The 26644-nt window shown below is 41.9% G+C and overlaps 1 protein-coding gene and 1 pseudogene across 3 annotated transcripts in view; both read left to right on the forward strand.

Annotated features, from left to right (window-relative positions):
- Window positions 1–612: 612 nt before the first annotated feature.
- Window positions 613–21352, forward strand: LOC308549592 (glycine N-phenylacetyltransferase-like). Of its 2 annotated transcripts, none has more exons than XM_081122387.1 (6): window positions 613–771; window positions 9897–9992; window positions 13052–13159; window positions 16511–16637; window positions 17480–17651; window positions 19312–21352. In XM_081122387.1, exons 1-6 carry the CDS (start codon window positions 706–708, stop codon window positions 19712–19714), a joined length of 972 nt encoding a protein of 323 aa, XP_080978513.1. In that variant the 5' UTR covers window positions 613–705; the 3' UTR covers window positions 19715–21352. The 2 variants fall into 2 exon arrangements, with proteins under 2 accessions (XP_080978513.1, XP_080978514.1); XM_081122388.1 differs by lacking the exon at window positions 613–771 and adding an exon at window positions 7875–7939.
- A 4926-nt stretch (window positions 21353–26278) lies between these two features.
- Window positions 26279–26644, forward strand: part of LOC308549593 (glycine N-phenylacetyltransferase-like) — a 28408-nt pseudogene continuing 28042 nt past the window's right edge. The window contains exon 1 of the transcript XR_014000660.1: window positions 26279–26352. The product of XR_014000660.1 is annotated as a glycine N-phenylacetyltransferase-like (transcript). The remainder of the gene's footprint in view (window positions 26353–26644) is intronic.

Raw genomic sequence — 26644 nt, forward strand, 5'->3', positions numbered from 1 at the left:
GCCACGTCCACGGCCCATCTCGAGCGCAGGTTACATCCAAGTCCAAACAAGGACTCCTGTCCACTGTAGGACCTGCCTAAGTCTCTTTGCCTCCTGTTTTGGGCCCACTCTGAGGACAAGGTAGGGAGAATGATACTCAGGAGCCCCCAAAAGAGGTTTGAGCAGCTGGTGGCCCCTCTGCCAACTGGGTTCCTGAGTGCTTCTTACCAAACATCATTTAGAGCAGGGGTGGGGAGGCTTCTTTCTGCCAAAGGCCATTTGGATAGTTAAAACATCATTCTCGGGCCATACAAAATTATCAACTTAAAAATTAGCCCGGGCCTGGCTGGTTTGGCTCAGTGGTTAGAGTGTTGGCCTGTGGACGGAAGGCTCTTGGGTTCGATTCCGGTTAAGGGCACGTACCTCGGTTGCAGGCTCGATCCCTCCCGACCGGGGCGCGTGCAGGAGGCAACCAATTGATGTGTCTCTGACATCGATGCCTCTCTCTCTCTCTGTAAAGCAATGGAAAAAATACCCTCCGGTGAGGATTAAAAAGAACGAGCCTGCTGTATTTGGTCAAACATTAACTCGCCCCTAACGTGATGGCTGGAGCTGCTGCCCTGGTGAGGCCTTGGCAGAGCCAGACCAAAGGTGAGAGTCAGGTGCTGGCGACTCAAACATGGCGCCTGCCTGCCGGCTGTGTGGGGAGGACTCGCCACAGGAGCCATGGCCTCCGCCAGCCCTTCTGCCTGGGAGGAAGCCGCCCTCCGCCTCTCGCCCGACTTCAGGCAGGTTGGTTCCTCCCCGAGGGTCCCGGGTCCTTTCCGGCTGCTGCCCGGCGCTGGGCTCAGAGGGAGCGTCTGAGTGAGTCCTTTAGAGGAGCTGCTGGGGCTCCCGCAGCCTCCGCGACCCTCAGGGACAGTCCCCGCAGGTTTCGCAGTCCGGAGTTGTGGAGATGTCTCTTCCCGGCCTGGTGCCCTGGGCTGGGGGCCTGATAGGGGGTTGGGACCCCCTCCCTCCTCTGGGAAACCTCCACCGCCGAGATTCCCTCCTGGGTTTGCTCCGTGGCACCGGGTGTGGGCCCGAGGCCGGGTCTCTGTGATTCAGCCCGGATCCTCCTGGGTCTCCCCCTCCTCCCACTCTCAGTGCTGCTTCAGCTCCCTGGTTGTGGGGCTTCTGTGCAGCTGGATCCCAGGAGGCTCTGAGTGACGGTGGTTCTGGGTTTTAGTTGTGATTTTGATGTGGTTGCGGGAGGCGGCCGGTGCAGCTGCTCCCTACGCCACCATCTTGTTTCTCATTATGGTTCTAATTTGCATCTCTGATGATTAGTGACGTTGAGCATCTTTTCAAATGTCTCTTTGCCATCTGTATGTCCTCTGTGGAGAAGTGTCTATTCAGGTCTTTTGCCCATTTTGTAACTGGATTGTTTGGTGTGGAGTTTTATAAGTTCTTTATATATTGTGGATATTAACCCCATGTCAGAATTGTTGTTTGCAAATAACATCTCCCATTCAGTTGCTTGCCTTTTTTGTTTTGTTGGCAGTTTCTTTCACTGTGGAGAAGATCTGTAGCTTGATATAGTTCCATTTATTTATTTTTGTCTTTACTTCCCTTGCCTTTGGTGTCAAATTCATAAAATGTTCTCTACGAACCAGGTCCATAAATTTTGTACCTATATTTTCTTCTAAGTAATTCATTGTTTCAGATCTTATATTTAGGTCTTTAATCCATTTTGAATCAATTTTTGTACATGGGGACAAACTGTAATATAGTTTCATTCTTTTGCATGTGGCTTTTCAATTTTCTCAGCACCATTTATTGGAGAGACTTTCTATTATCCATTAGGTGTTTTTGGCTCCTTTGTAAAAAATTATTTGCCCATATATACGTGTTTTTATTTCTAGGCTTTCAATTCTGTTTCATTGGTCTGTGTAAATGATTTTTGTCAATACCATTGTTTTGATTGTTGTAGCTTTGTAGTATAATTTGAAGTCAGGGAGTATGATACTTCTGGCTTCATTCATTTTTCCCCCTCAGGATTGCTTTGGCTCTTCTGGGTCTTTTGGGGTTCAATTTCTCTAAAAAATGACATTGGGATTTTAATGGGGATTGCATTAAATCTGTATATTCCTTTGGGTAATATAACCATTTTAACTATATTGGTTCTTCCAATCCATTAACACAAAAAATCTATTTTATTGTGTCTTTTTCCATCTGTTTCAATAATACTTTGTAATTATCAGTATATAGTCCCTTCACATCCTTTGTTAAGTTTATTCCTAGGTATTTTATTCTTTAGGTTGTAATTGCAAAAGAAATGTATTTTTTTGTTTTTCTTTTTCCTGAAGTTCATTGTTAGTATATAGGAAAGCAGTGGATTTTTGTACATTGATTTTGTACTGTGTGACTTTGTTTACTGTTTCTAATAGGGGTTTATTTTTTGGTGGAGTCTTTAGGGTTTTCGATATACAGAATCATGTCATCTGCCAAAAGTGACACTTTTACTTCTTTCTTCCCAGTTTGGATGCTTTTTATTATTTTCTTTTGCCTGATTGCTCTGGCTAGGGCTTCCAGAACTATGTTGAATAACAGTGGTGAGAGTGGGAATCCTTGCCTTGCTCCTGATTTTACAGAAAAAGCTTTCAGTTTTTCACCATTGACTATGATATTGGCTGAGGGTTTGCCATATATGGCCTTTATTATGTTGAGATAGTTTCCTTCAGTACCCATTTTATTGAGTGTTTTACTCATAAATGGATGTCGTATCCTATCAAATGCTTTTTCTGTGTCTATTGATAAGATCATATGATTTTTATTCCTTGTTTTATTCATGTGGGGTGTTACATTGATTGATTTGCATGTGTTGAACCATCCTTGTGCCCCTGGAATGAACCCAACTTGATTGTGATGTATTATCTTTTTAACATATTGTTTTATTCCATTTGTTAGTATTTTGTTTAGGATTTTTGCATCTGTGTTCCTCAGAGATACTGTTCCGTAATTTGTTTTTTTTGTGTGTGTTATCCTCTCCAGGTTTTGGTGTCAGGGTTATGTTGGCTTCATAAAACATGTTAGGAAGTATTGCCTCTTCTTCTGATTATAAATTCCCTCAGTTTCTGTACTCTGGAAAAGTCTGTATTTCTCCTTCATATTTAAAGGATAACTTTGCTGGATTTGTTTCTCTTGGCTGGTAATTTCTCTCTTCCAGCAGTTTGCATATTTGTTTCTACTCTCTACTATCTTGTAAAGTTTCTGCTGAGTGGTCTGATGATAAGCTTGTGGGGTTTCCTTCATAGGCTACTTTCTTTTCCCTGGCTTCCTTGGGAATTCTTTCTTTGTCATTCATCTTTCACAGTTTTAATACAATGTGTCTTGAAGAAGAAAGCCTTTTTGGATTGAGGAAATTAGGTGTTCTGTTTGCTTCTTGAATTCGAGGACCTAGGTCTTTCCATGGGTTTTGGAAGTTCTCATCAACTATTTCTTTGAAAAGTCCATTCCTTTCTCCCTCTCTTCTTGTTCTGGTATGCTTATTATTCATATATTGCTCATTCTGATGAAATCAGATTGTTCTTTTAGAGTTCTTACATTTTTTAATATGCTCAAGTCTCTCTCTTCTTCCCTCTGCCTTATTTCTAAATTTCTATTTTAGATATCACTAATCCTTTCCTCCATTTCATTTGCTCTATATCCTACTCCTGCCAGCTCTTTCTTGAACTCTTTTATTGAGTTCTTCTCCAGAATTTCTGTTTGGTTCTTTTAAAAAGTTTTAATCTCTTTGTTTTGTTGTGTGTGTGTGTGTGTGTGTGTGTTTCCAAGTACATTAAATCGCCTGTCTGTATTTTCTTGCAGCTCATTGAGTTTTTTCACAACTGCAATCTCAAATTCTCTGTCATTTATATCACACATTTCCATGTCTTTAGGTTTGTTTTCTGGAGATTTGTCACTTTCTTTCTGCTCTGTCTCAATACCTTGGTTATTCATGGTATTTGAGGATTCCTTCTCTTTCTATGCATTTATGTATGGGCAGCATTTATTTAGTAGATTAATATGAAGAGATTTTTCTCTAATTTTCCAGTAGGTGAAACTGAATCACAAGTTTTTTAGCTCTGTGAAATTCTAGTTCTGTGCATAGCAGTCAGATGCTGCCATCAGTGTAGCCACAATGCATGGGCCTGGGGTTGACTAGGAGAAACAGCCAGCTTCTTTGCTGTTTTAACCTCCCAGTAAGGGCAATCTTAGACCTCTGCAGAGTCCCCCCTGTACCTGTGACTAGTCACAGGCTGTGCGCCCTTTGCTCCAGGAAGGAAGTGATTCTGTAGTACCAGTTCTTGGATTTGCAGATAATGTGCTCCACAACTCAATGCCAAAGGCAAAGCAAGGTGAACTCTAGGAGGTTACTGGAAAGAACTTCATGCCTTTGTTTCTCTGTCTAGAATGCCAACCACCCAACAACCATGACCACACCTTCATAATTTGTCCTTGCCCAGGTCCTTGGGCTCAGCTGCATCTCATATTGCTCACTCTTACAGGAATGCCCACCAACTTGCTTTACTCCTCCCAGTTGAAGGGGTTGCCAGCCACAACCAAATTTCTCCCCTGTCCAGGCTAAGCGCCACTGTGAGATACTGGCTGCAGGGCTGCATCCGTGGCTTATCTCAGCTCTTCTCTCTTCTTGCCTCCCCATTTTGCTCCCACTTGCTCATCTTTAGATGATTTAATGCTGGCATCTCTCAGGTGTGTTTGGGCATTTAGTCAGGAATTTTTTGTTGTGTTACAGCTGTTCAAATTGTTGAAACTTCAAGGGGAGAAGCCAAGAGGATCCTCCACACTGCCATTTCTCTGACATCACTCCTGACAAGGATTTACATATTCTAGGTCCAGGTTCATGAGAGAGAGAGAACTTGCTCTAGTTTGAGCCCTGTGTCTATATAAAATGTGATCTACTATGATTTAGGGATCAAGGTTATACATAACATTGGTGTTCAGATCCCATGTATGTAAGAGATTTGTGGGAGAAGTTACCATAGGTAATGTTTACTTAAATCTAGTAAAATAGAATCATCATCATCATCTTTAAAATGCCCTTGGTGCTTGAAAATGGGTGCCCCCTAGGCTGGTAAAGGATGACATAATCAACCTACAACAATCACTGCCTCAACAGCCCTGTGATTCCATGATCATTCTCTGAGTAGCGATGGGCTTCTGGCTACCCTGCCTGTATATTGAGGAAGCAACTTAGGAACTCAGCTCTTCCCTGGACCCTACTTTCCCTGCCCTAATTTACATTCCAGGACTTGCTTGGTCCTTTTTTGTGATTGATCCTTCTGACAGTGATGGCACATGTTGGCTGTATAAAAAAAATAGAGAGCTCTGATTCAAGACATTGTCAAAGGAATCACAGAGGCAGAAGGAAAAGAGGGAGAAATGGCCACATGATAATAATAGCTTATATCTAGATAGCACTTAATAGGTTCTAGGCAGTATTATAGGTACTTCACACATTTTAACTCATTTAGTGCTCACAACTTCACTGAGAAATAAGCATGGTTGTTATAGAAGAGATAACCACACAAAAAAGTGTTACATCTCTTGGCTAAGGCCACCCCACTAGTAAGTAGCCATTCTAGGAACTGAATTCATTTGTATGGTTCCCAACCTAGTACTCTTATCCTCTGAAATAGAACCTCTGACAGATTGGAAAGATTTAATAAATATTGACAAATGAGCTTAAGTATGGGTTCCTGACCATTGTCTCAGTTTTCTTACCTGTAATTGGAAAGAATGATAGTTTTATTGTATTTTGTGGTTTTGTTTCAGTATTAAAGGAAATAACCTAAATGAAATGCATATCACTGTATAGCTTAGAAGATTAAAACTGTTTACTAAAGCTTCTTCTTGTTCGTGTCTGTAATAATTACCTTAGAGCAATATTACACTCTAGAAAACAGCATTTTCTTATTGACAATGAACCATCCATGTAATTCTGTTTCTGGATCCTCTCCATTTCAGAAAAATCTTCCCAGATAACCAGCCAGCTTAGTTTATACTCCTTTTGCCAATTGACTTTGACTTGCCCTACAAATAGAATTGAATAAGTCACAGGTACTTACTCCAATGCCCAGGCTGCCTGCTAGATTTGGGTTGGCTTTATAGCTTTGCTTAGGGGAGTTCCAACACCAGATATTGAACCCAAATATACAGAGTCTTTATAGACTTCCTTGAAATTCCTTCTAGTGTCCCTAATCCCATGTAATACAAAACCTAGAAGATTACTCAAGACTCATTCCTTCAGGGAACACATAGTTAATGAAGTGTGAACATTGCTTTCTTTGCCTTTGACCTCTTGACCCTAACTAATAATTGTTAAAAGAAGATGACCAGACTTCAAAATACTAACCGTTGTTGGCTCAATACTATTTAGGTTCAAGGAACAATGGTGCACTTGAGTGTTCTGAACAAAACCAAAATGTTCTATTTATATACATTAAAAAGAAACAACAGGTCCCAAGACAGGAGTCACTCAAGACTTAATATCTACACTGCAGTTTCAGTCTCTCCCAGGAGTGAAACTTTAAACCAATCAGTCTGAAATTTCTTAGCACTAGTGAAGTAAACTGCCCAGTAAGTCCCTCTGACTTCCTCTAAGTCTAAGAGAAAGCAGGGGAGGGCAAAAGCAGGCTTACAGTTGTAACACAAATAAATAATACAATAATTAATAAATAGCTATACAAGAATAAACTCTGCTTCATGTACTCACAACTGTAAACCTACTTTTCCCAGCCCCTGCGTAGATACAAGCCACAACTCCTTTAGCCGTTCACCCACTGATACACTGAGGTTACTCCCAGTCTTGGCCATTGTAAATAATGCTGCTATGCATGTGGGGTACAGATCTATCTCTTTGATGAAGTGTTTTGGCTCCCCTGACTGGGCTGGGGTGGGGGTGGGGCATGGCAGACCAGCCTCTACATATGTAATGCTCTTTGATGACTTAAGTCAGGCCAACCTGTGTCCCTCTGAGCTCCCCGACAGACAGCTCCTTGTCTGGGTGCTGCACTAGAGCAGAACACTAGTAGTACTCGAGCACTGCAGGCAGGAACTCACTGCAGAGATCCCAGTGCGGGCTGTGGCAACCCCCTCCCCCCACTCCATCACAGTCAGATTCTCAGTGGTCCGTGGGGCAAGATTGGAGAGGGGCTCCACAATGGTGGGGGCCACTGAATGTCACCCCTGGGTCCATACAGGTCACAAAGTCCACTTACTCATAATGAGGCTGTACCAGAATCTTGCTAAATAGAAAACAACTGCAGATTTAGGTAAGGGGAGAATTTATTTGAAAGGATTATGGCAAGACGGGAGGTGGGGAAGGGACTGTTATAATGGGGCGAACTCTTTCAAAAGGGAGAAGCCCAGAGCACCTGAAAGGTCAGGCAGAAAGGACTATTCTTTTGTAAAGAGGCGTAAGCGGGCACGTGGAGCATCCTTCTGCTGAAAATGGTCCCCCCACTGCCAGTGTTGGCCCAGGCCCAGCGTGGGGCAGAGCTCAGCGCTGTGGAGAGGAGACAAGCTTAAAGTCTGGTCAAGTCCACTGACTCTTTGTTAACGCATCAGAACTTTGTTCTGGTGGATCGGTGGGGTTGAGCAGTCAAGCTAACCATTTATTAGGAAGAGTAAACAGAGGGTGGGGGAGGGAGGAAAGAGAGTCAGGAGGGATACAGCTCCGAGAATGTTCTACCCTGAGTTCGGCCTCTTCTTGGCAGGAGCCAAGAAGGGGGTTATGTGCTGACTCAACCCCGGGGAAGGAGAGAAACTTAACTCAAGTCTGGTGAACAAGCAGTGTGTCCTGCCATGTCAGTGGGGATTCACAGCTCAGCTAATCATTCATGAGGCAAAGTTTGGGAATTTGGAGCGTCAGCATCTGGCTTTTTTTGGGGGGAAACCAGCAGAACATCTGTGTGTTGTAAGTCAGATGGGTAAGGTTGGTTCTCTGCACTGATCCATTTCAGGAAAGCAAAGTCGATGGAAGAATTTCTTTAACTATTCACATTTTCCAGGATAACAGGAATTGGGTAAAGTTCAACATTGTCCACCTGCCAGAGAATTGCATCTACTGAAATACACTTTGACCTCAGCCTTTCGGCCTGCTCTGAGAATTAGCTCTACAAGTCTCCCTGCTCTACTGATTTAAGGGTATCGTTGAGGATTTTAACTGCTATGCAATGATTCTGGACATGGCTGCAGGAGAGGATGTTCTGGAGGAGTGTTGGAGAGAAGGTGGAGCACATGGAAGACTCCTCCACCGCCATAAACTAGTGCGGCCACTTGGGGAAAACACTTGGGCAGTTTCTCATGAAGTTCAACATATGCTTACATGTGACCTCGCAAATGCACTTCAGCGCATTTACACAAGAGGGATAAAAGCCTATGATGAAATATTTTACGTGAATATCCACTGCAGCTTCAGTTATAATCAGTAAATACTAGAAACAACCCAAATGTATTTCTACAGGTGACTAGGTAAACAAACTCTGGTGGATCCCTGCAATGAAAACTATTCAACAATAAAAAGAAATAAACTGTTGATATATGTGACAATTTAAACTGGTGTCAAAGACATTTTGCTAACAAAAGAACTAAAGTCTCAAAAAAGATTCATAGTAAATAATTCCTTTTCTTTGACATTCTGTAAATGAAATTAAATTAATGATTGTTGGGAGCTGGGAGCAAAGGAAATGTGAATTGCAAGGGACATAAGTAAACTTTGGGGGATATTCAAATTTACTATATTATTATTATGCTGTTACACAAATATATATATTTTTCAAGACTCATCAAGTGCCCACTTAAGTTGGTAAATTTTATTGGATATAAATTATATTTCAATTAAGATGAGCAGCAAAAATAAAAATAGTCTGCAGAACATTTAAAAAATATATAATTATAGACCTCATATTCCCTTAATAGCTTCTAAGTAACAAATACCAGGAGCAAGATTAAATAATTTAAATTTTTTTTTCACATGGCTCTAACATATAGTCAAGTTTGAAAAATGTTTTACTACATCATTTATCTATTGTAAAAGGGATATTTTATTTTTTAGCTCTAGAAGCAAGAAAAGATACGCTTTATTTAAGTTAAAGTGATAGCAACAATAAAAATGGCTGACAGTAACTGAGTACTACTCCATGTCAGGCACCTTGTAAAGATTTAAAATTAATTGTCTCCTTTACCATGTGCCAGATTAAATGGGTTCTCTCTCATTTAATGCTCACCACAAATTCTTGTGCCGAAGAAGAGTCACAGAATGGCAGTGTGGTTAACTGTTGCTTCTACTAATGATAACAATAAAAAGGCTAACAATGATTAGAATCACTAATTGAGAACTCGCCATGTCCCAGACACTGTCCTAAGGACCTTGCACGCCTTGGTTTATGTCCTTGCTCAGCTGCTCTGTGGCACGGGTGCTGCAGTCATTCTCCTTCACGGGTGAGAAAACCAAGGCACAGAGGCGTTCAGCGACTTGCCCAGTGTCATATAGCTTCTGATTGGCAAAGTCAGGCTTGTCCTGAATTAAAGTAAACCTCAAAGCACGCTCGTTCATGCTTAGAGAATATATTGGTTAATCTCTGTGAATCCTTAATTATTGGAATTCTAGGCGATGTAACATCAAAATGAAAATTGAGAAATATTTTTTAAAGTTTAACAAATACCAAAAATAATTTCAGAAAGAGGCACCCAGGCTTTCTGCCAGACTTATCCCTCCTTGGAGTTAGTGAGGAGTCTCGTGAATGGGGCACCAGTGAAACGGCGGGGGTAAGGCCAGGCCAGTAGCTAGAGCTGCCTACTGTGTCTGTTTTGTGTCTTTGTATGTCTTCCAGCACTTCTCACTCCTTCGTGTTTCTTGATCCCCTCTTTAGGCTCAGGTACCTGCCAAGATGTTCCAATTACAAGGCCCACAAATGCAGCAGATGCTAGAGAAAGCCTTGAGGAAGTTCCTCCCTGAGTCCTTAAAGGTGAGAGTGGAACCTTCTAGGGGAGAAAGGTCGATGACTGCCTATGACAAAGCTGGGAAGAGAATTAACTGTCACTGAGCACTGCTCTCTGCCAGGCACTCGCTCCTCTCACATGTCAGTGCCCATGATCTTGCCGCAGGGCAGGTCTATGACCCAGGTAACCAAAGAGCAACTGGACGCTCAGTTACATGACTTGACCAAGATCACACCAGCAGGGAGTGGCAATGCTGGGATTGGAAGGCACTCTGACCTTTGCTGTGTGATGACCCAACACCATTCCCTTGTGCTCTCCTAAGAAATATGTCAGAGATCAAGGGAAGTGTTTCCAGAATTGCAAAGTTGACTGAAACTAACACACTAATGCTTAAATGATTGTTTCTGACCAATCAAGTGAGTGGTGAAAGGCTAACTATTATGCTTCTACTTGAAAGTTCATAACAGGTCGTTTTTATTTTGTCAAACCCAAATGGATTCTGTTTAATTTGGGGTGAGGCAGAAATTTCATTTTAGAAGTAGATCAATGATGTTGTACCATAGAGACTTTTTCTTTCTCTTGTTGTGTATGTGTGTTTCATTTTTTATTTTTATTTTTTGCACTAGTATATGTTGCAAAGGGACTAGAATATTACCAGGGATAAAAGGTGCCATTGCATTCTGATCAAGGTATCAATTCACTAAAAATACAAACAAATGCTAAAATGTCTACTCCTAACAGCAGAGGCTCCAAGTACCTAAAGTAAAAACTGATGAAACTGAAAGAAGAAATAGGTAAACCCACGGATATAATTAAAGACTTCCACATTCCTCTCTCAATAATTTATACAATACAGATGAAACCTGTAAGGATATAGAAGACCTGAACAATACTCTGAGCCAACTTGGACTAATTGACATTTATATAGTACTTCCCTCAATGACAGCAGAATACATATTACTTTTAAATGCACATTGAACATTAACCTACACAGCCCATATTTTAAAAACTTTTTAAAAACTGAAATCATGTCAAGCATGTCTGTGAATGATATGGAATTAAGCTTAAATTTTTTTAAAAACCTGAGAAGTATTTGGAAAATACCCATGTATTTAGAAATTATAAAAACGTTTCTAAATAAATGATGCTTTAATGCCTGGCCAGGGGAGGCTCAGCGGTTGCTCATTGCCCTAGGATCCAGGAGATCACACTTGAATTTTGGTCAGGGCACATGGCTGGGTCATGGGCTCTATCCCCAGTCGGGGACATTCAGGAGGCCACCAATCAATGAGGACTGTCTCATCACTGGTGTTTCTATCTCTCTCTCTCTCCCTCTCCCTTCCTCTCTCTGAAAGCAATAAAGACACATTAAAAATGAATAAATAAACAAATAAATAAATCATGCTTTAATGTCACACCAAAATTAGAAAGTACTTTAGTTGAATAGAAATGGAAGTACACCATGTTAAGAGTCTTGGGATGCAACCAAAGCAGTGGTAAGCGGGAGCCTTGTAGCTTTAAGTGCTTATACTGTAAAAGAATAATGGTCTCAAATCCATGCTTTATGTTTTCACCTTAAAAACTAGCAAAAGAAGAGTAAATTATCCCCAAAGCAAATAGAACTAAGGAAATTAGAAAAGATAAGAGCTGAAATCAATGAATGTGAGGAGAGAAAAGCAAGTAAGAAAATCAATGAGTCCAAAGTCTGGTTCTTTGAAAAGATTAATAGCCACATTGACCTAGGAAAAAAGAAAAAAGACACAAATTACCCACACTAAGAATGAACTAGGGGACATTACTACAAACCCAACAGACGTTATAAGGATAAATAAGGCCATACTGTTACCAACACTAGGCCCATAATTTTCACAACTTATGACCTGTGGAAAGCACAAAGGACTTATGGTCACTGGCTTTTCCTGGTGCTCTGACACCTTATGTGGGGATATCTGGAGACTAAGCCTCAGGCATTTAGTATAAACCCAAATCACTGATCCTTCTTACTGAAATAGGGTAGGGCAACCATGGAGAAGGCAGGGTCTAGAATCAGACTGTTTTGATTCCACAGTTCACTCTTCTCTGGGAAACAATGCGAGAGTTAAACATCTATGAGGCTCAGTGTTGTTGCATGTAAACTGAATAAAGCCAGAAAGTCAATACATTTTGGCAGATGTTTCTCAACCTTTACCAGGGTTGCCAAGTAAAATGATATGATAAAATTAATATCCAGCACCTCTTGAACACTTACAATTATCAGGAATTGCATCAAGTACTTTACACAAACTCAAAGGTCTTACTTGGGTCATACAAACAGAGCAACACTGCCTCCCAACTAATTCCCAGACTTGAGCCAGGTGACAGACCTAAGACGCTTTGATTGAAGGAAAGGATGGGTACCCTTGAAGAAAAATTATTACACTGTCAAAAATATGAGCACTGTGCCTTCGCTGGGTGGCTCAGTTGGCTGGAGCATTGTCTCTCATGCACCAAAAGGTTATGAGTTTGATTTCCCATCAGGGTACATACCCAAGTTTTGATCCCCATTCAGGGTGAGTACAGGAGGCAACTGATTGATGTCTCTCTCTCACATTGATGTTTCTCTCTCTTCCTCTCTCTTTCCCTGCCTCTCTCTATAAAGTCAATTACAGTATGTCCTCGGGTGAGGATTTAAAAAAAGAAAAGATGACCATTGCATAGTGTGTTTATGTTTGTATGTGTGTGTGAAGGGGGATAGATGTTAAACAAGGATATATTAAGTAATTTCCTTATTTAAAAACTGGGTGTGACTATGTAAATAAGTGGAAAATGGAAAGATATGTCACTAAATTCTACAATGTGATAGTGAATGATTTTTAATTTATTTTACGTATCTGCATATTTGACTATATTTATATAATATTCTCATGGTTCCACCCCAAAATCTATTTCTAGTGGAGTAATAAAATAGGACCTGAAGACTGTTTGAAGTAGGTGCCCTACCAGTTACTTACCCTGGTTTCATAGAGACAATCCTTACCCAGCTGGAACTGGGCACTTGGCCATCCCTTCCTAATAAGCTGACTCTCACTTTCTCATGATGCTGCAGGTGTATGGGACCGTTTTCCACATGAACCAAGGAAACCCGTTCAAGCTAAAGGCCCTGGTGGACAAGTGGCCTGATTTTAACACAGTGGTTGTCCGCCCTCAGGAGCAGGTAAGGCGCCTGATGTGGAATGCATACACTTCTATTTGCTCCATGTGCCTACCATTGTCTGCGCCTGGCAGTGTAGACCCAGGGGACCGAGAAATGAATGACAATGATGGTGAACAAGTCCTTGTCCTCAAGGAGCTCACAGCCTGGAGGAAAAGGTAGATAGCAAATAAATTACAACATGGTGTGAAAAGGTACAAAAACATTCAAGAATATACTAGCTACAGAAGCAACACTGGCCAAGAGATGTTTAAAGCTCTAGATGCCAGGGTATGCAGGGAGAGGTTCAGAGAGCCTTCCTGGCAACCATTTCACCAAACTGGATTTTGAAGAAAAATAGGTTTTTGACAAGTTGACAAGAACAGAGGGTGTATTCCAAGTGGAGAAAGTAACAACTAACAGTGGTTAAAGTTAAATATGAAGAATGTTTGGGAAATATAAAGAACAAATTTCAAAGCCTGCATTTGGGATATATTTTTAGTATCAAGACTTTTAAAAACCTCTCAAACTCATATATGACAAGCCCACACTTAACATCATACTAAACGGGGGGGGGGGAGCTTTTCCCTTAAGATTCGAAACAAGACAGAAATGTCCACTTTCACCACCTTTACTCAACACAGTAGTGGAAATCCTAGCCACAGTGATCAGGCAAAAAAAAGAAATAAACAGCATCCAATTTGGAAAGGAAGAAGTGAAATTGTCATTATTTGCAGATGGCATTGTACTTTATATAGGAAAACCTAAAGATTTCACCAATAAACTACTAGAACTCTCCCTCTTCTCTCTCTAAAGTCAATAAAAACGTATCCTCTGATGAGGATTAAAAATAAATAATAAATAAAATAAAAATAAAAACAGCATGGTACTGGCATAAAAACAGATACATAGATCAGTGGAACAAAATAGTAAGCCCAGAAATAATCCCACACCTCTGTGGGCAATTTCTATGTGACAAAGGAGGCAAGAGCATACAAGGAAGTAAAGACAGTCTATTCAACAAATGGTGCTGGGAAAACTGGACAGATGCATGTCAAAAAATGAAACTAGACCACCCTCATATTATATTCAAGAATTAACTCAAAAAGTATTAAAGACTTAAATGTAACACTCCAATTATGACACTCCTAGAAGAAAACATAGGAGGTAATCGCTGACATTTTTCTTAGCAATGCATTTTTAATAGATCTCCTTGAGAAGGGAAACAAAAGAAAAAATGTACAAATGGGACTACATCAATTAAAAAGATTTCGTACAACAAAGAAAACCATCCACAAAATGAGAAGACAACCTACTGAATGGGAGGACATATTTGTCAATAATACATCTGATCAGGGCTTAATATCCAACATTTATAAAGAACTCATAAAACTCAACATGTGCGCCCACAAAAACCCAATCTGATAAAAAAATGGGCAGCAGACCTCAATAGACACTTCTCCAAAGAGGACATACAGATGGCCAGCAGACATATGAGAAAATGCTCCACGTCAGTAATCATCAGAGAGATGCATATTAAAACCACAATGAGGTATCACCTCACACCTGCTAGAATGTCTGTTATCAATAAATCAACACACACCAAGTGTTGGTGAAGATGTGGGGCAAAGGCAGGAATGCAGTTGGGTGGGAATGCAAATTGGTGTAGCCACTATGGGAAACAGTATGAAGGTTCCTCAAAAAATTAAAAATGGAGCTGCCCTATGACCCAGAGATTCCACTCTGGGCATATCCGGAAGAAACCCAAAACACGAATTTGAAACAATGCATATGCACCCCTATGTTCATTGCATGCAGTGTTATTGGCAATAGCCCAGATACGGAATCAATCCGAGTGCCCATCAACAGATAAGTGGATATAAAAGTGGTGGGACATCTATACAATGGAACATTACTCAGCCCTAAGAAAGAATGAAACCTTACCATTTGTGACAACATGGATGGACCTAGAGAGTAATACGCTAAGTGAAATGAATGGGTCAGAGAAAGACAAACACCATATGATCTCACTTATATGTGGAATCGAAAGACCAAAATAGATGAACAAAGAACATAGAAAGAGACTCATAGATACTGACAACAGATTGATAGCTGCCAGAGGGGAGTGGGGACTCGGTGACAAAGATGAAGGGATTGAAAAGTACAGATTAGCACTCACAAAATATTCATGGGGATGTAAAATACAGCACAGGTAATATAGTCAATAATATTGTGGTGACTATGTCTGGTGCCAGGTGGGTACTGAAAATATCAGGGGACCGCTTTGTAAAGTAGATGATTGCCTAACCACTATGCTGTACATCTGAAACTAATACAAAATAATATTGAATGTACATTGTCATTAAAAAGGAAATTAAAAAACAGAAAAAAAAGCCATAAAATTACTGAAACTAAGTGGTTCATACATTTCCAATACAAGTATGTTATAAGCATATTGCAAAATACAAAGCAAAAAGTTATGCGTGTAAGAATATATAACCATATAATATCATTTTAATATAAAATATTTACAGATAAAATTTAAATATATGGTGCTTTGTAGAAAATAACGAACACAACAAAATGAAGATATTTAACTTAATTATTGAAGTTGGAAAATGGAAACATTTTCCCTTTTCCAGTAGATCTTAAAAGCACATATTGTCCATGGTCTTACTAACGCTGAGTTTAGAGCATTTCTGTGTCACACTTTTCAGCCATTCTACCCTCATTGAATGTTGCTCTCTCACTCTGTCCTTTGTTTTCCAATAATCCCACCTCTTATATATTAACTTTAAGAAGATCTTTTTGAATAAATTTTGTGTTTCAATTTTGTTGGAAATGCAAATTATTTTTAAATAACAGTGCATTGTAGTTTACATTTCAAAGACATTAGTTGTCTTTCATTTGTATAGCACAATCATATGTATGTGCAAATGCTACTACAAGGTTACCTGTGTCCATTTCAATATTGTCATGCTCATAATCCATTTGTTCTAAGACTCTTTAAAATGGAGTAAGATTTACTCTTGCAGTGGAAGTTTGCCTTTGATAAAATCTTTTCTCTCTTTCTCCTGAGGATTCCAGAATTACAGAAGAATGCTTTCTAAACTGGTACATGTTTGGTTGATTTGAAATTGTAATGCAATATATAAATATCTCATTCAGCAAGATTTTCTTAACCACAAATAGAATAGTTGAGTAAATCCATGATGTGATTTCATGATGTAAATGAATCAAGGATAATTATAGTACATTAAGAAAAATATCAATATTTAAGTGTGTGAAGTAGTAAAGTATGAAATTCTTAAATTCAACTATTCCAATTACTTGGTATAATCAATTTGATTTATCCCACATTACTCAACCAAACAGAAGATGACAGATGACTTTGATCACTACACCAACACCTACCAAATCTATTCCAAGGATCCCAAGAAATGTCAAGAATTCCTTGGCAGATCAGATGTCATCAATTGGAAACAACATTTACAGATCCAGAGTAAGTAAGAAATCTGGGATGTGTGTTGGCTGCTGTAACTGCTAATTTCTATATCTGCCAGGTCAGTTTTCATCCCAAGCACATTTCCCTATTACCTTCACTTCCCTCTACCAAACCCCAGACACCCAACTTGATGTTCATCCCTTGTATCAGCTGCCACCACCTCTTACTTCAGTGGAGTAGAATTCAAACATTGCAAATGATGGAGTTCATATGAGGAACTGTGAGTAAGGCAATTTCTTGATAGCTGAGGATACATTTTGCAGTCATATCCAGGATCCCTTAGGTGATTAGGAGTAAGAGCAGAGCTACCTACCCCTGTGGCTTTCCATTCCTAGAATAAGAGTGACAGTTCATTGTGCCCTAAAACACCTCCCAGGTCACGAGGACAACTGCCATGGCTATGAGCATGCCCTCTAGAGTCAGGCTCCATGGGCTGGCCTTCTGGCTCTGCTGGTTGCTTACTTTGGGATCTTGAGCAAGTGATATAACTTACCCGTTATTCAGTTTCCTCATACATAAAACTGAGGATAATGGAAGTATGTACAACCTAGGGCCAATGTAAAGGTCAAATGTGGTATTTCACCAGTACCTGGGGATGTCATATGTGCCCAGGTTACAAGGTTGGCTGCTATTTTTTAAATATCACAGTGATAAAGTCAGAATTTCTAGTATTACCTCTGTTTTGTATAAGAGAAAACATTCTCAGGCAGTGACATGGCCAAAGGTCACATGGTCATTGCCAGCGCCAGCAGCAACATTGCCTGATTTTAATCCTGCAAACTTCCATTGGGAAGCTTGTTGTAGCATCTCCTTTCTCTCCTTACTTTACATGTCTCTAGGTTCACAGTCCAGCCTGGATGAGGCGATACAAAATCTTGCGACCGTTAAACAGTTCCAGGTCAAGCAAACCCAATGCATCTTCTATATGATGCCCAACACAGCAAGAAGACTGCTCCCTTCTCTGCTAGAGGCAAACAATTTACCTCTTAAAGTTGGCAGACCCAAAGCCATGTGAGTTTTAAAAAGATTTCTCTCACTACCCACATCTTTTATGACTTCCCTTCCTACATTCACTCTTGCCTCCCTGCAGTCCATTTCCAGAGTGATTCTTCTAGTATGTAACATGGATCATGTCAATGACCTACTTCAAGCCATTGATGTTTCTCAGCTCACCTTGAATAAAGGCTCATGGCCTTATAGACCTTCAAGGTCTTTTGAGACCTTCAAGGTCCTGTGAGACCTTCAAGGTCCTGTGAGACCGGGCATTCATCACCTCTTGGAAATCATCTTGTGTGTCTTGCTTACTCCCACCAGTAGCTCTAACCTTCTTTCTGCAACTTGTCACTAATAAACTCATGTAAACTCGTACATGCCTTTGAGCCATTGCATTTGCTCTTTGTCTGCCTATATGCCCTTCCCTCTGATCTCCACATATTTGTCTCTTTCTTGGCACTCAACTCTCAAATGTCATTTCCTTAGAGAGTTCTTCTCAGAGCACTTTCTCTCACATAATTCTTCATCACATAACCCAATTTTTATTCTTTTGCACGTATCATGATGGGAAGCAGCTTATTTGTGTATGTGCCTACCTGTTTCTTGTTTGGTACTCTGCTATGACATTTCAAACTTCACAAGGACAGGAGCCCTCTTTAGGTTGTTCATTGGTAGATGCTCAGTAATCAGAACAGAACACATGGTAGATGCTTGATAAATACTCATGTAATGAACTCCCTGAGTAAAAATCTTCTAATAATGAGAATTTAAACAAATTATGTATCCCCCCCCCCCGACCATTGATTTCCAGTCTAACACTGATTATAACTGAGCAGCGATGAGGAGATTTGATCAGGAGATGCCCAGTCCCAAGGCCCCCTGTGCGGTAATATGCATGGAAAAGCTTCATCACACTGCATCACATATTACACCTGAAAGGTACCTCAATCTATAATCTCATTTGATTTTCAGTCCATCCCATGAGATAGACAAGGTAGGAGATATTATCCCCCTTTTCCTGACAGAAAACAGGCTCAGATGAAGAAATGGCTGGTTCAGGTTGGGCGGAAGCTCAAGGCATAACTGGGGCTTGAGTGTCCACCTAGGTCTCCACTGTGGGCTCTCCCAGGACCCCTCGGAGGCCCCTGACCCCACAGCAGAAGCCTTCAGACTCCAGTGTTCTGTGCTGGGGGCCGCCTGCACTCCACACCACGGCCCCCTCTGCACTTGAGCTTTCCCACAGCGGCCAAGGGCCCTCTGCTACCCGCATTTCACGTACAGCCTGTTAGCCTGTGCCTGGGGCACTTGTTTATTTTCTGTGTCTCTGTTTTTCTTATCTGTAAGTTCCCTCATCTTAAGTGGAAAGTCAGAGCAATGTCCAGAAGAACAATACTTAATTTTTATGTAATTCTTATTGTTTGTGTGGCACAAATCCTATACTTAAACAGTAGCTCACACAATATTTATATTCTGCCTTTTGATGAGGATGCTCTTAATCTCCCTATTTTATGAAGAAAGAAAAAAAAAGAAGGCAGAGAGACATTTAGACATTTCCTTGCCTGCTCAGATGATGCATCCAGGCATGCTGGCTGTAGCTGCATTGTCTCAACACAGTTTGGGCAGGGAATAGAATCCTATTCAGTGTGTGATATTATGGCTGTTCTCTTTTTCCTAACAGTAATGAAGAGCTCTTTAAACTTTCTTCCCTCGATGTTACTCATGCTTCCCTGGTGAACAAATTCTGGCATTTTGGTGGCAATGAGAGGAGCCAGAGATTCATAGAGCGCTGTATCCAGACATTTCCCACCTGCTGTCTGCTGGGGCCTGAGGGGACCCCTGTGTCCTGGAACCTGATGGAGTACACAGGAGAGATGCGGATGGGGGCCACCGTGCCTGAGTACCGGGGCCAGGGCCTCTCATCCCGTGTATTGTTTGTCAGTACCCAGGCTCTGGAGAAACTCGGTTTTCCCTTATATAACCATATGGACAAAGCCAACCTTTTCGTACAGAAAGTCAGTCACAATCTGTACCATGTCCGCTTGCCCTGTGATTGGAACCAGTGGCAATGTGTGCCTCTGTGAAGCGGCCCTGAACGCAAGACGGTGCGGGTGGGTGGTCGTGTAGCAGGAAGAACATATGGTGGATGGAGAGAAAAAGGAATGATGCTCAGCAGTGGAAATTCATGCTAGTGGAGCTCTGGGGAAGCAGCGTGAGTGGCCCACAGGACCAATAGGGTCCCTGCCGACTGGGCCCCGCTGCCGCAATGTGCTCCTGGGCTCCTATCTCCCATGTGGGTAGAGCGCCAATGGCAAATTTGCCAGTTTTGCCAAGAAGTGGTATTATGAGTAGTATGGTTTCTCGCCTCTCGTTTCATTACCTGTCCTTTTAGTCACCCCAGTTTTACTGAGGTATAACTGACAAAGTTGTAATATATTTAAAGTATGCAGTGTGATAATTTGATATGTATGAGCTCATTGTGAAAGAATTCCCACAATCAAGTTAATTAACGCATCCATCACCTAACATGCTGACCTATATTTTTTGTTAAGAATGCTTATGTCCAACTGTCTTAGCAAATTTCAGTGATACAATAGAGTCTTATCAACTATGGTCACCACGATCCACATTAGATCCTCAGAACGTATCCATCTTATAACTGAAAGTTTGTACCCGTTCCCCAAACCTCTCTCTCTTTCCTCCACTTCCCTGCCCTGGCAACCAGCATTCTACTCTTGTTTCCAAGAGTTTGAGGGTTTTTTAGTTTCCACATATAAGTGATCCCATGTTGCACTTGAGTTTGTCTGTGTGGCTTATTTCACTGGTTTACCAATATCTTTTACTGCATACGGTTAGTAAGGGAAATATTCGTCATCAATAAAGAATCCCTGCAACCCTCTAGTCTAGTAACGCCATTTATCTTTCTTTCTAGCTGCATATTTCTCCTTATTTAGACTGTGTCCACAAAATACAGAGCAAAAGAATTTAAGTATCTTGTCATATTACAATAGCAAGAAAATTTAACATCTTGATACCAGGAAAAATACACATGCAAAAAATCGTAAAGCAGTTCTTAGTCCATAAAGCAAAAGGGTTTAAATTGAAGGTAAATCAGGGCAAATATATAAAATTGCATATAATTTGTAAAATTTTATTATGCATAACACCTTATTGTGTAAAATAGACTAAAATTATAAATATTGAATCTAACCTTTTTCTAAATGGACAGGAAAAAAGAAAATTTGACATGTTATCGACTTGTTTCAAGTTGTAGTATGAGCACAAATTAGACAAGACTACTCTGGGTAGAGAGAACTTTTTCCAATGTAATTTTCTATTGTGTGTGAGGAGGATTTTATTGTTAATAGCAGATATTATTCTTATACCCAAATGTAGGGCATTTTATACAATTTAAGGATATACTATGTTGAAAATAATCCTCTCGCTAACACTGTATGGTATGCACTAATGTCTTCTGCAGTTCCAGAGAATTAAAGCTTCAAAAATGGTCTGGACGATGACTTTGCATCCAATTTTCTCCTGTAATACAGGCCACCACTCTAAAGTTTCAGAAAGGGGGAACAAATGATTTTGCATTGCAATGAAATATATAGTTAAGGTAATGAACTTCATGTCTTCCTCTTAAAGGAATTTGAGCATAGAATAGTGCATTAATTTATTAACACATCAATAAAGCTAAACAGCAAAACAATGTTCACGTCATAAATGTGTGGGTGTGACACGGCATGAGTATCAGAGAAGACAGACACTGGGGATGTGCCAATGGTAGGGAAAGCGGAGAATTCTCCAAGCCGGAGCCTCATGGAAAAGGCCGGATGACCTCAGAGTGCGCTGTCTAAGCGCTTTCCTGTGATAGCTGTTAGCTGTGAGCCTCATTGCAAAACTGGAACCTTCTGAGTACTGAAAACAAGAAACGGCACCGCCTCTAGTGATAAATCATATTAGTGGTTTCTCTTTATCTGAAAATGGCTTCCTTTGACCTAAACTTTTGAAGAATATGTTCACTTGATACAGAATTATATGAATATTTCCCCCAGAAGCACGTTTTACGGTGTTCCAATGCATCCTAACTTGCAGTCATGACAGGTCAACCATAATTCTTATCATTGGTCCTTATAAGAAATGTGTTTTTGTCTCTGACTGATTTGTAATATCTATCTATCTATCTATCTATCTATCTATCTATCTATCTATCTATCATCTATCTATATCTATCTATCTATCATCTATCTATCTATCATCTATCTATATCTATCATCTATCTATATCTATCTATCATCTATCTATCTATCTATCTATCTATCTATCTATCTATCTATCTATCTATCTATCATCTATCTATCTACTTACTTCCTTAACTGTAGTTTAAAAAATAATATGAGATCTTGAAAGGAACAGAACAGAGAGCAAAAAAATAGAAAGAGGCCTTATGGTAAATTAATATTTGAGAAAGGAGGCAAGAACATACAATGGGGTAAAGATAGAAAACATAGTAATATCTCAGACATTTCACATAGCAATACATTTTCTGATATATCTCCTCGGGCAAGGGAAACAAAAGAAAAAATAAACAAATGGGACTACATCAAACTTAAAAGTTTTGCACAGCAAAGAAAACCATCAACAAAATGAAAAGACAACCCACTGAATGGGAGAACATATTCGCCAATACATCTGATAAGAGGTTATATCCAAAATTGATGAAGAACTTAGAACACTCAACACCAAAAATCAAACAATCCAATTAAAAATGGGCAAAGGACCTGAATAGACACTGCTCCAAAGAGCACAGACAGATGGCCAATAGACATATGAAAAGATGCTCAACGTCCCTAATCATCAGAGAAATGCAAAGTAAAACCACAAGGAGATGTCACCTCACACCTGTCAGAATGGCTATCACCAATAAATCAACAAACAACAAATTTTGATGAAGATGTGGAGTAAGGGAGCCCTTGTGCACTGTTGGTGGAATCCAGATAATTGCAGTCACTGGGAAAACCAGTATGGAGTTAGCTAAAAAAATTAAAAATGAAACTGCCCTCTGACCCAAGATTCCACTCCTGTTTATTTATCTGAAAAGACCCAAAACACTAATTTGAAAGAATATATGCACCCCTCTGTTTGTTGCAACATTATTTATAATAGCCAAGATCTGGACGCAGCCCAAGTGCCTATCAGTAAATGAGTTGATAAAAAAAATTTGGTACATTTACACGGTGGGATACTACTCAGCCATAAAAAAGAAGGAAATCTTACCTTTTGCAACAGCATGGATGGAGCTGGAGAATATTATTCTAAGTGAAACAAGTCAATCAGAGAAAAACAAATACCATGAGATTTCACTTACATGTGGAATCTAAAGAACAAAATAAACTAACAAAATAGGAACAAACTCATAGCTGTCAGAGGAGAGGGGTAGGGAGGCTGGGTGAAAAAGGCAAAGGGATTAAACAAACAAAAACAAACCCTCCTAGACAACAGAATGGTCCTCAGGAGAAGGAAATGGGGGTAGGAGGAGGCGAAGGAAGGTAAAGGCGGGGAAAGAGACAGAGATGTGACTTGGGATGGTGAACACACAATACAATATGCAGATGATGTATTTTAAACTTATATAATTTTATCAACCAATGTAATCCCAATAAATTCAACTAAATTAAATTAAATTTTAAAAAATAATAATGATATGAGATCTTAACAAATATTTCAGTGTTTAGCGCAGCACGGCTATCGACAAGCACAGTGTCGTACAAGCACCCAGAACTCATCCGTCTGGCGTAACAGACGCTGTTTGCTCTGTGAGCAGCAGCCCCTTCCTTACCTTTCCCACACGCGGCCGTGGTAAGCACCACTCCACCCTCTGCTTCCATAAGGGCCACTGCTTTAGAGGCCTCCTATAAGTGGAATCATGCATCCTTTGTCCTGTGACTGGCTTGCTTCACTTAGCATGTCCTCAGGTTTCATCCATGTTGTCGCATATTGCAGGATTTTCCTCGATTTGAAAGGCTGAGTAATATTCCGTGGTACTTACAGGCCACATTTTCTTGATCAGTTCATCTGTCGAGAGACACTCACGTTGCTTCCACAACTTGGCTGTTGTGAAGGAGACTGCAGTGAGCATGGGAGCGCAGAAAGCAACTCGAGATCCTGATACCAGTTCCTGTGGCTATCTTCCCAGAAGGGGGACTGCTGTGTAAGAAGGGCAGTGTAGTGTGTGTGTGTGTGTGTGTGTAAGTCTCATCCTGATTGTGACAGAGGCCACACAATCTTACATTCCTATCACCGGTGCACAAAAGTCCCCATTTCCCCACATTCTTGCCAACACTTGTTCCCCCAAAACTGAGCACAGGCAGGAAGAACTCAGAACCCTACCGTGTGAGTGCTATCACTCACTGCTCCTTTAGATACAGAAACAGGCGTGAAAGATGCAGTAGCCTGCCAAGGCCGCACTGTGGGTAAGTGTGAAGTGAGGACCTCAACCCTGCTAGTTTGGGCCCATTGTCCTCCCTCCGAGCCACCAGGAGAGGCTGCGTCTATCGCCATTGCCAGCGCCTCAATCCATCACTCAGGGAAAAACACGGAGAGGAAGCCGACACCAGGACTCCTGGACCTGTTTCCTTGTACCTGACCTCAAAGTGTGTGTGAAAATGTACATCCATTATCTCATGTGACACAGAAAAGAAAATAAGCTCAGGGTCAAGGAAGAGCAGAAAAATGCTGGGTTAGCCGGCACCAGAGCACTCTCGACAACAACCCGGAGAAGCAGGTTAAGAAACTACTATAAGATACAAGGGATGGGCACAGAGGCCCTGGGCTCTTCTGAGGGACTGAGGGAGGAGCAGACACGGGACGAGGGGTCTGATTGGGGTACTGGGCACAGAAGGGTCCCAGTCAACTCTTGTGACATATGGAGCCTACTGGGGCCAAGGGGTCCCCTCTGTTGACAGTAACAGAATGGTTTCTTTGGCTATTGGCCTTGGAGAGAGAGTAATGAATGGTGGTAATGAGTCTAACCCCAGGAGATAAGATGGAGAATTCATATCTAGGAGGGACGAGACTTCTAGAAAGGGCGGAAAATACATATATATGCAAAGCTGTGCTGTGCTGGCCCGGCACTGAGGGAGCGCAGCAGCTCTTCCTTTATCTCTGGGCACCAGCCACCCGCCCCTCCTCTGTGTAGAGCAGCTCTCCCTCCCTCCGCGAGTCTCCCCCGGGGTCGGAGGGCGAGGGGGAGGACAAGCCCCAGAGAGTGTCGGCGCCCCCCTTGGCTGTTTCCCGCAGTGCCGACGGCATTCAAATGCTCACTTCCACGCAGCCACCTTTCTTTGCTGAGGCTGCGTAGAGCAAGTGGTAATGTGGGGCCGGGAGCACGTTGGAGTGAAGAGACTCTGGGCTTAAATTGTAACTCAGCCTCACGGAGCCTCAGTTTCCTTCTCTAGAAATGTGAGACTGACAAGTGTCCACATTGAGTCATTTGGGGGATGCTTGGCTGCCGCCTCAAAATGGGCAGCAGGAAGGGCACAGCCTGTGTTTCTAAAGGAGGGTGCTGACGGCCTCACTCACGCTGTACAAGTGATATTCTCTTCAGCATAAGCGTAAGCAAAGGGCCCGATTCCGCAAATCAGGCCTCACTCGTATCTTTCCTACCACTTGCTCTCACTGCAGCTACTTGAGCCTGGGACGGGAAGGAGAAGCTGTCGTCTACACCACCTGCCTCTCCTTCCAGTGTCCGGCCTGTTGGTTCCGCACACACTGCAGAGCAATGGCAGGGCCTGCGGGGGCAGAGAGCAGCCTGGCATTTGTGCGTGGGGGGAGCTCAGATGGCACAGCCAGCCTCTGAACCTTGCAGAGCCAGTTCCTTCACCATGAACCCAGGGAGGAAGGGCAGGATTTCATAAGAGCTGGTCACCCTGCAAGCCTCAGCTCAGCAGTGTCTGGAGGAGACACACTGCCACGCTCTCTGTGAGATCCTGCTGACCTGCCTGCATTAAACGGCAATTGCAGCATCCAGGAGTCTGCCCTTCTCACTTGCTCCTGGGGACACCTGCGAGATCGGGGTGGCAACGCTCCCCAGGTAAGGACTCATGCTCCTCTCCTCCCCCAGGAAGATAACCGTTGCTTTGTGACATCCTCTGCGCTTCAGTGACACACACCTAAACACTCATAGTGTGTTATGGTCAGTACCCCCAGATCCCTAAGGAGAAGGAATGACTGAACTTCAGAAGCACACCCCTGGCACCTCCTCTGTGAGGGCAACTCGTTCGGCACTGTGGAGACCCTGCGGGCTCCCGGTGGGAACCGATAGATGCATGAGGAGAGCTTCGGGCACTTTCTGGAAGCAGGTGGTGAATGCAGCACTTAATGTGGGGGACACTGCTACATGGCCAGACTTCATCGTCTTGGTTGTATTATAAGTTTTTTGTTTAAAAGTTTAAAGGTGAAAAAATTGGTGGCACAACCAAGTGGCAGAAGTCAGTCCTGGAACATGGGACTCTTGGGGGAGGCCCTCCACCTCCCACTCTGCTGCTGGAAGATTCCACAGCGTGCTGCTCGGGTTCTATCAGGAACTTCATTCACCAGTGGGGGGAGTAAACAACTCCAAATAAACTCTTGCAGGTCCTATTTCACCTTCTGGAATAACCTGCGGCTTCTGGTCTCTCCCTGAGGATCTCTGCAGAGACTGACAGAGAACAGCTTGCAGGTGAGAAGGAGGAGAGCCCGCGCTCTGGGCCTCTCAGCCCCTCTGCCTCCCCGCGGGGCACAGGATTCAGATGCTACTGCTGCGTGGACGGCACCCCCAGCCCGTTAGGAATGAGAGTCTTGCCGGGGAAAGGAAGCGCTTCCACTGGAGGAATTTGCAACAGGAGCCTGCAGGGTACAGGGCAGCTCCCTAGTGTGGGAGAAATTCCCGACGGGCTAAAGTGAGGCTTTGGCTGAAATGGTAGACAAATGTGAAGTGCATTGGGAGCTGGCCATTGGTGGATAGGTAACAG

Source organism: Miniopterus schreibersii (genome assembly GCF_964146895.1).
Source record: "Miniopterus schreibersii genome assembly, chromosome: 19".
Classification (NCBI taxonomy): domain Eukaryota; kingdom Metazoa; phylum Chordata; class Mammalia; order Chiroptera; family Miniopteridae; genus Miniopterus; species Miniopterus schreibersii.

Coding starts and splice junctions, on each gene's coding strand:
- LOC308549592 (XM_081122387.1), top strand. CDS start 706: ATGGCCTCCGCCAGCCCTTCTGCCTGGGAGGAAGCCGCCCTCCGCCTC. Junction 772..9,896: donor TCTCGCCCGACTTCAGGCAG/GTTGGTTCCTCC, acceptor TCCCCTCTTTAG/GCTCAGGTACCTGCCAAGAT. Junction 17,652..19,311: donor GTTGGCAGACCCAAAGCCAT/GTGAGTTTTAAA, acceptor TTTTCCTAACAG/TAATGAAGAGCTCTTTAAAC.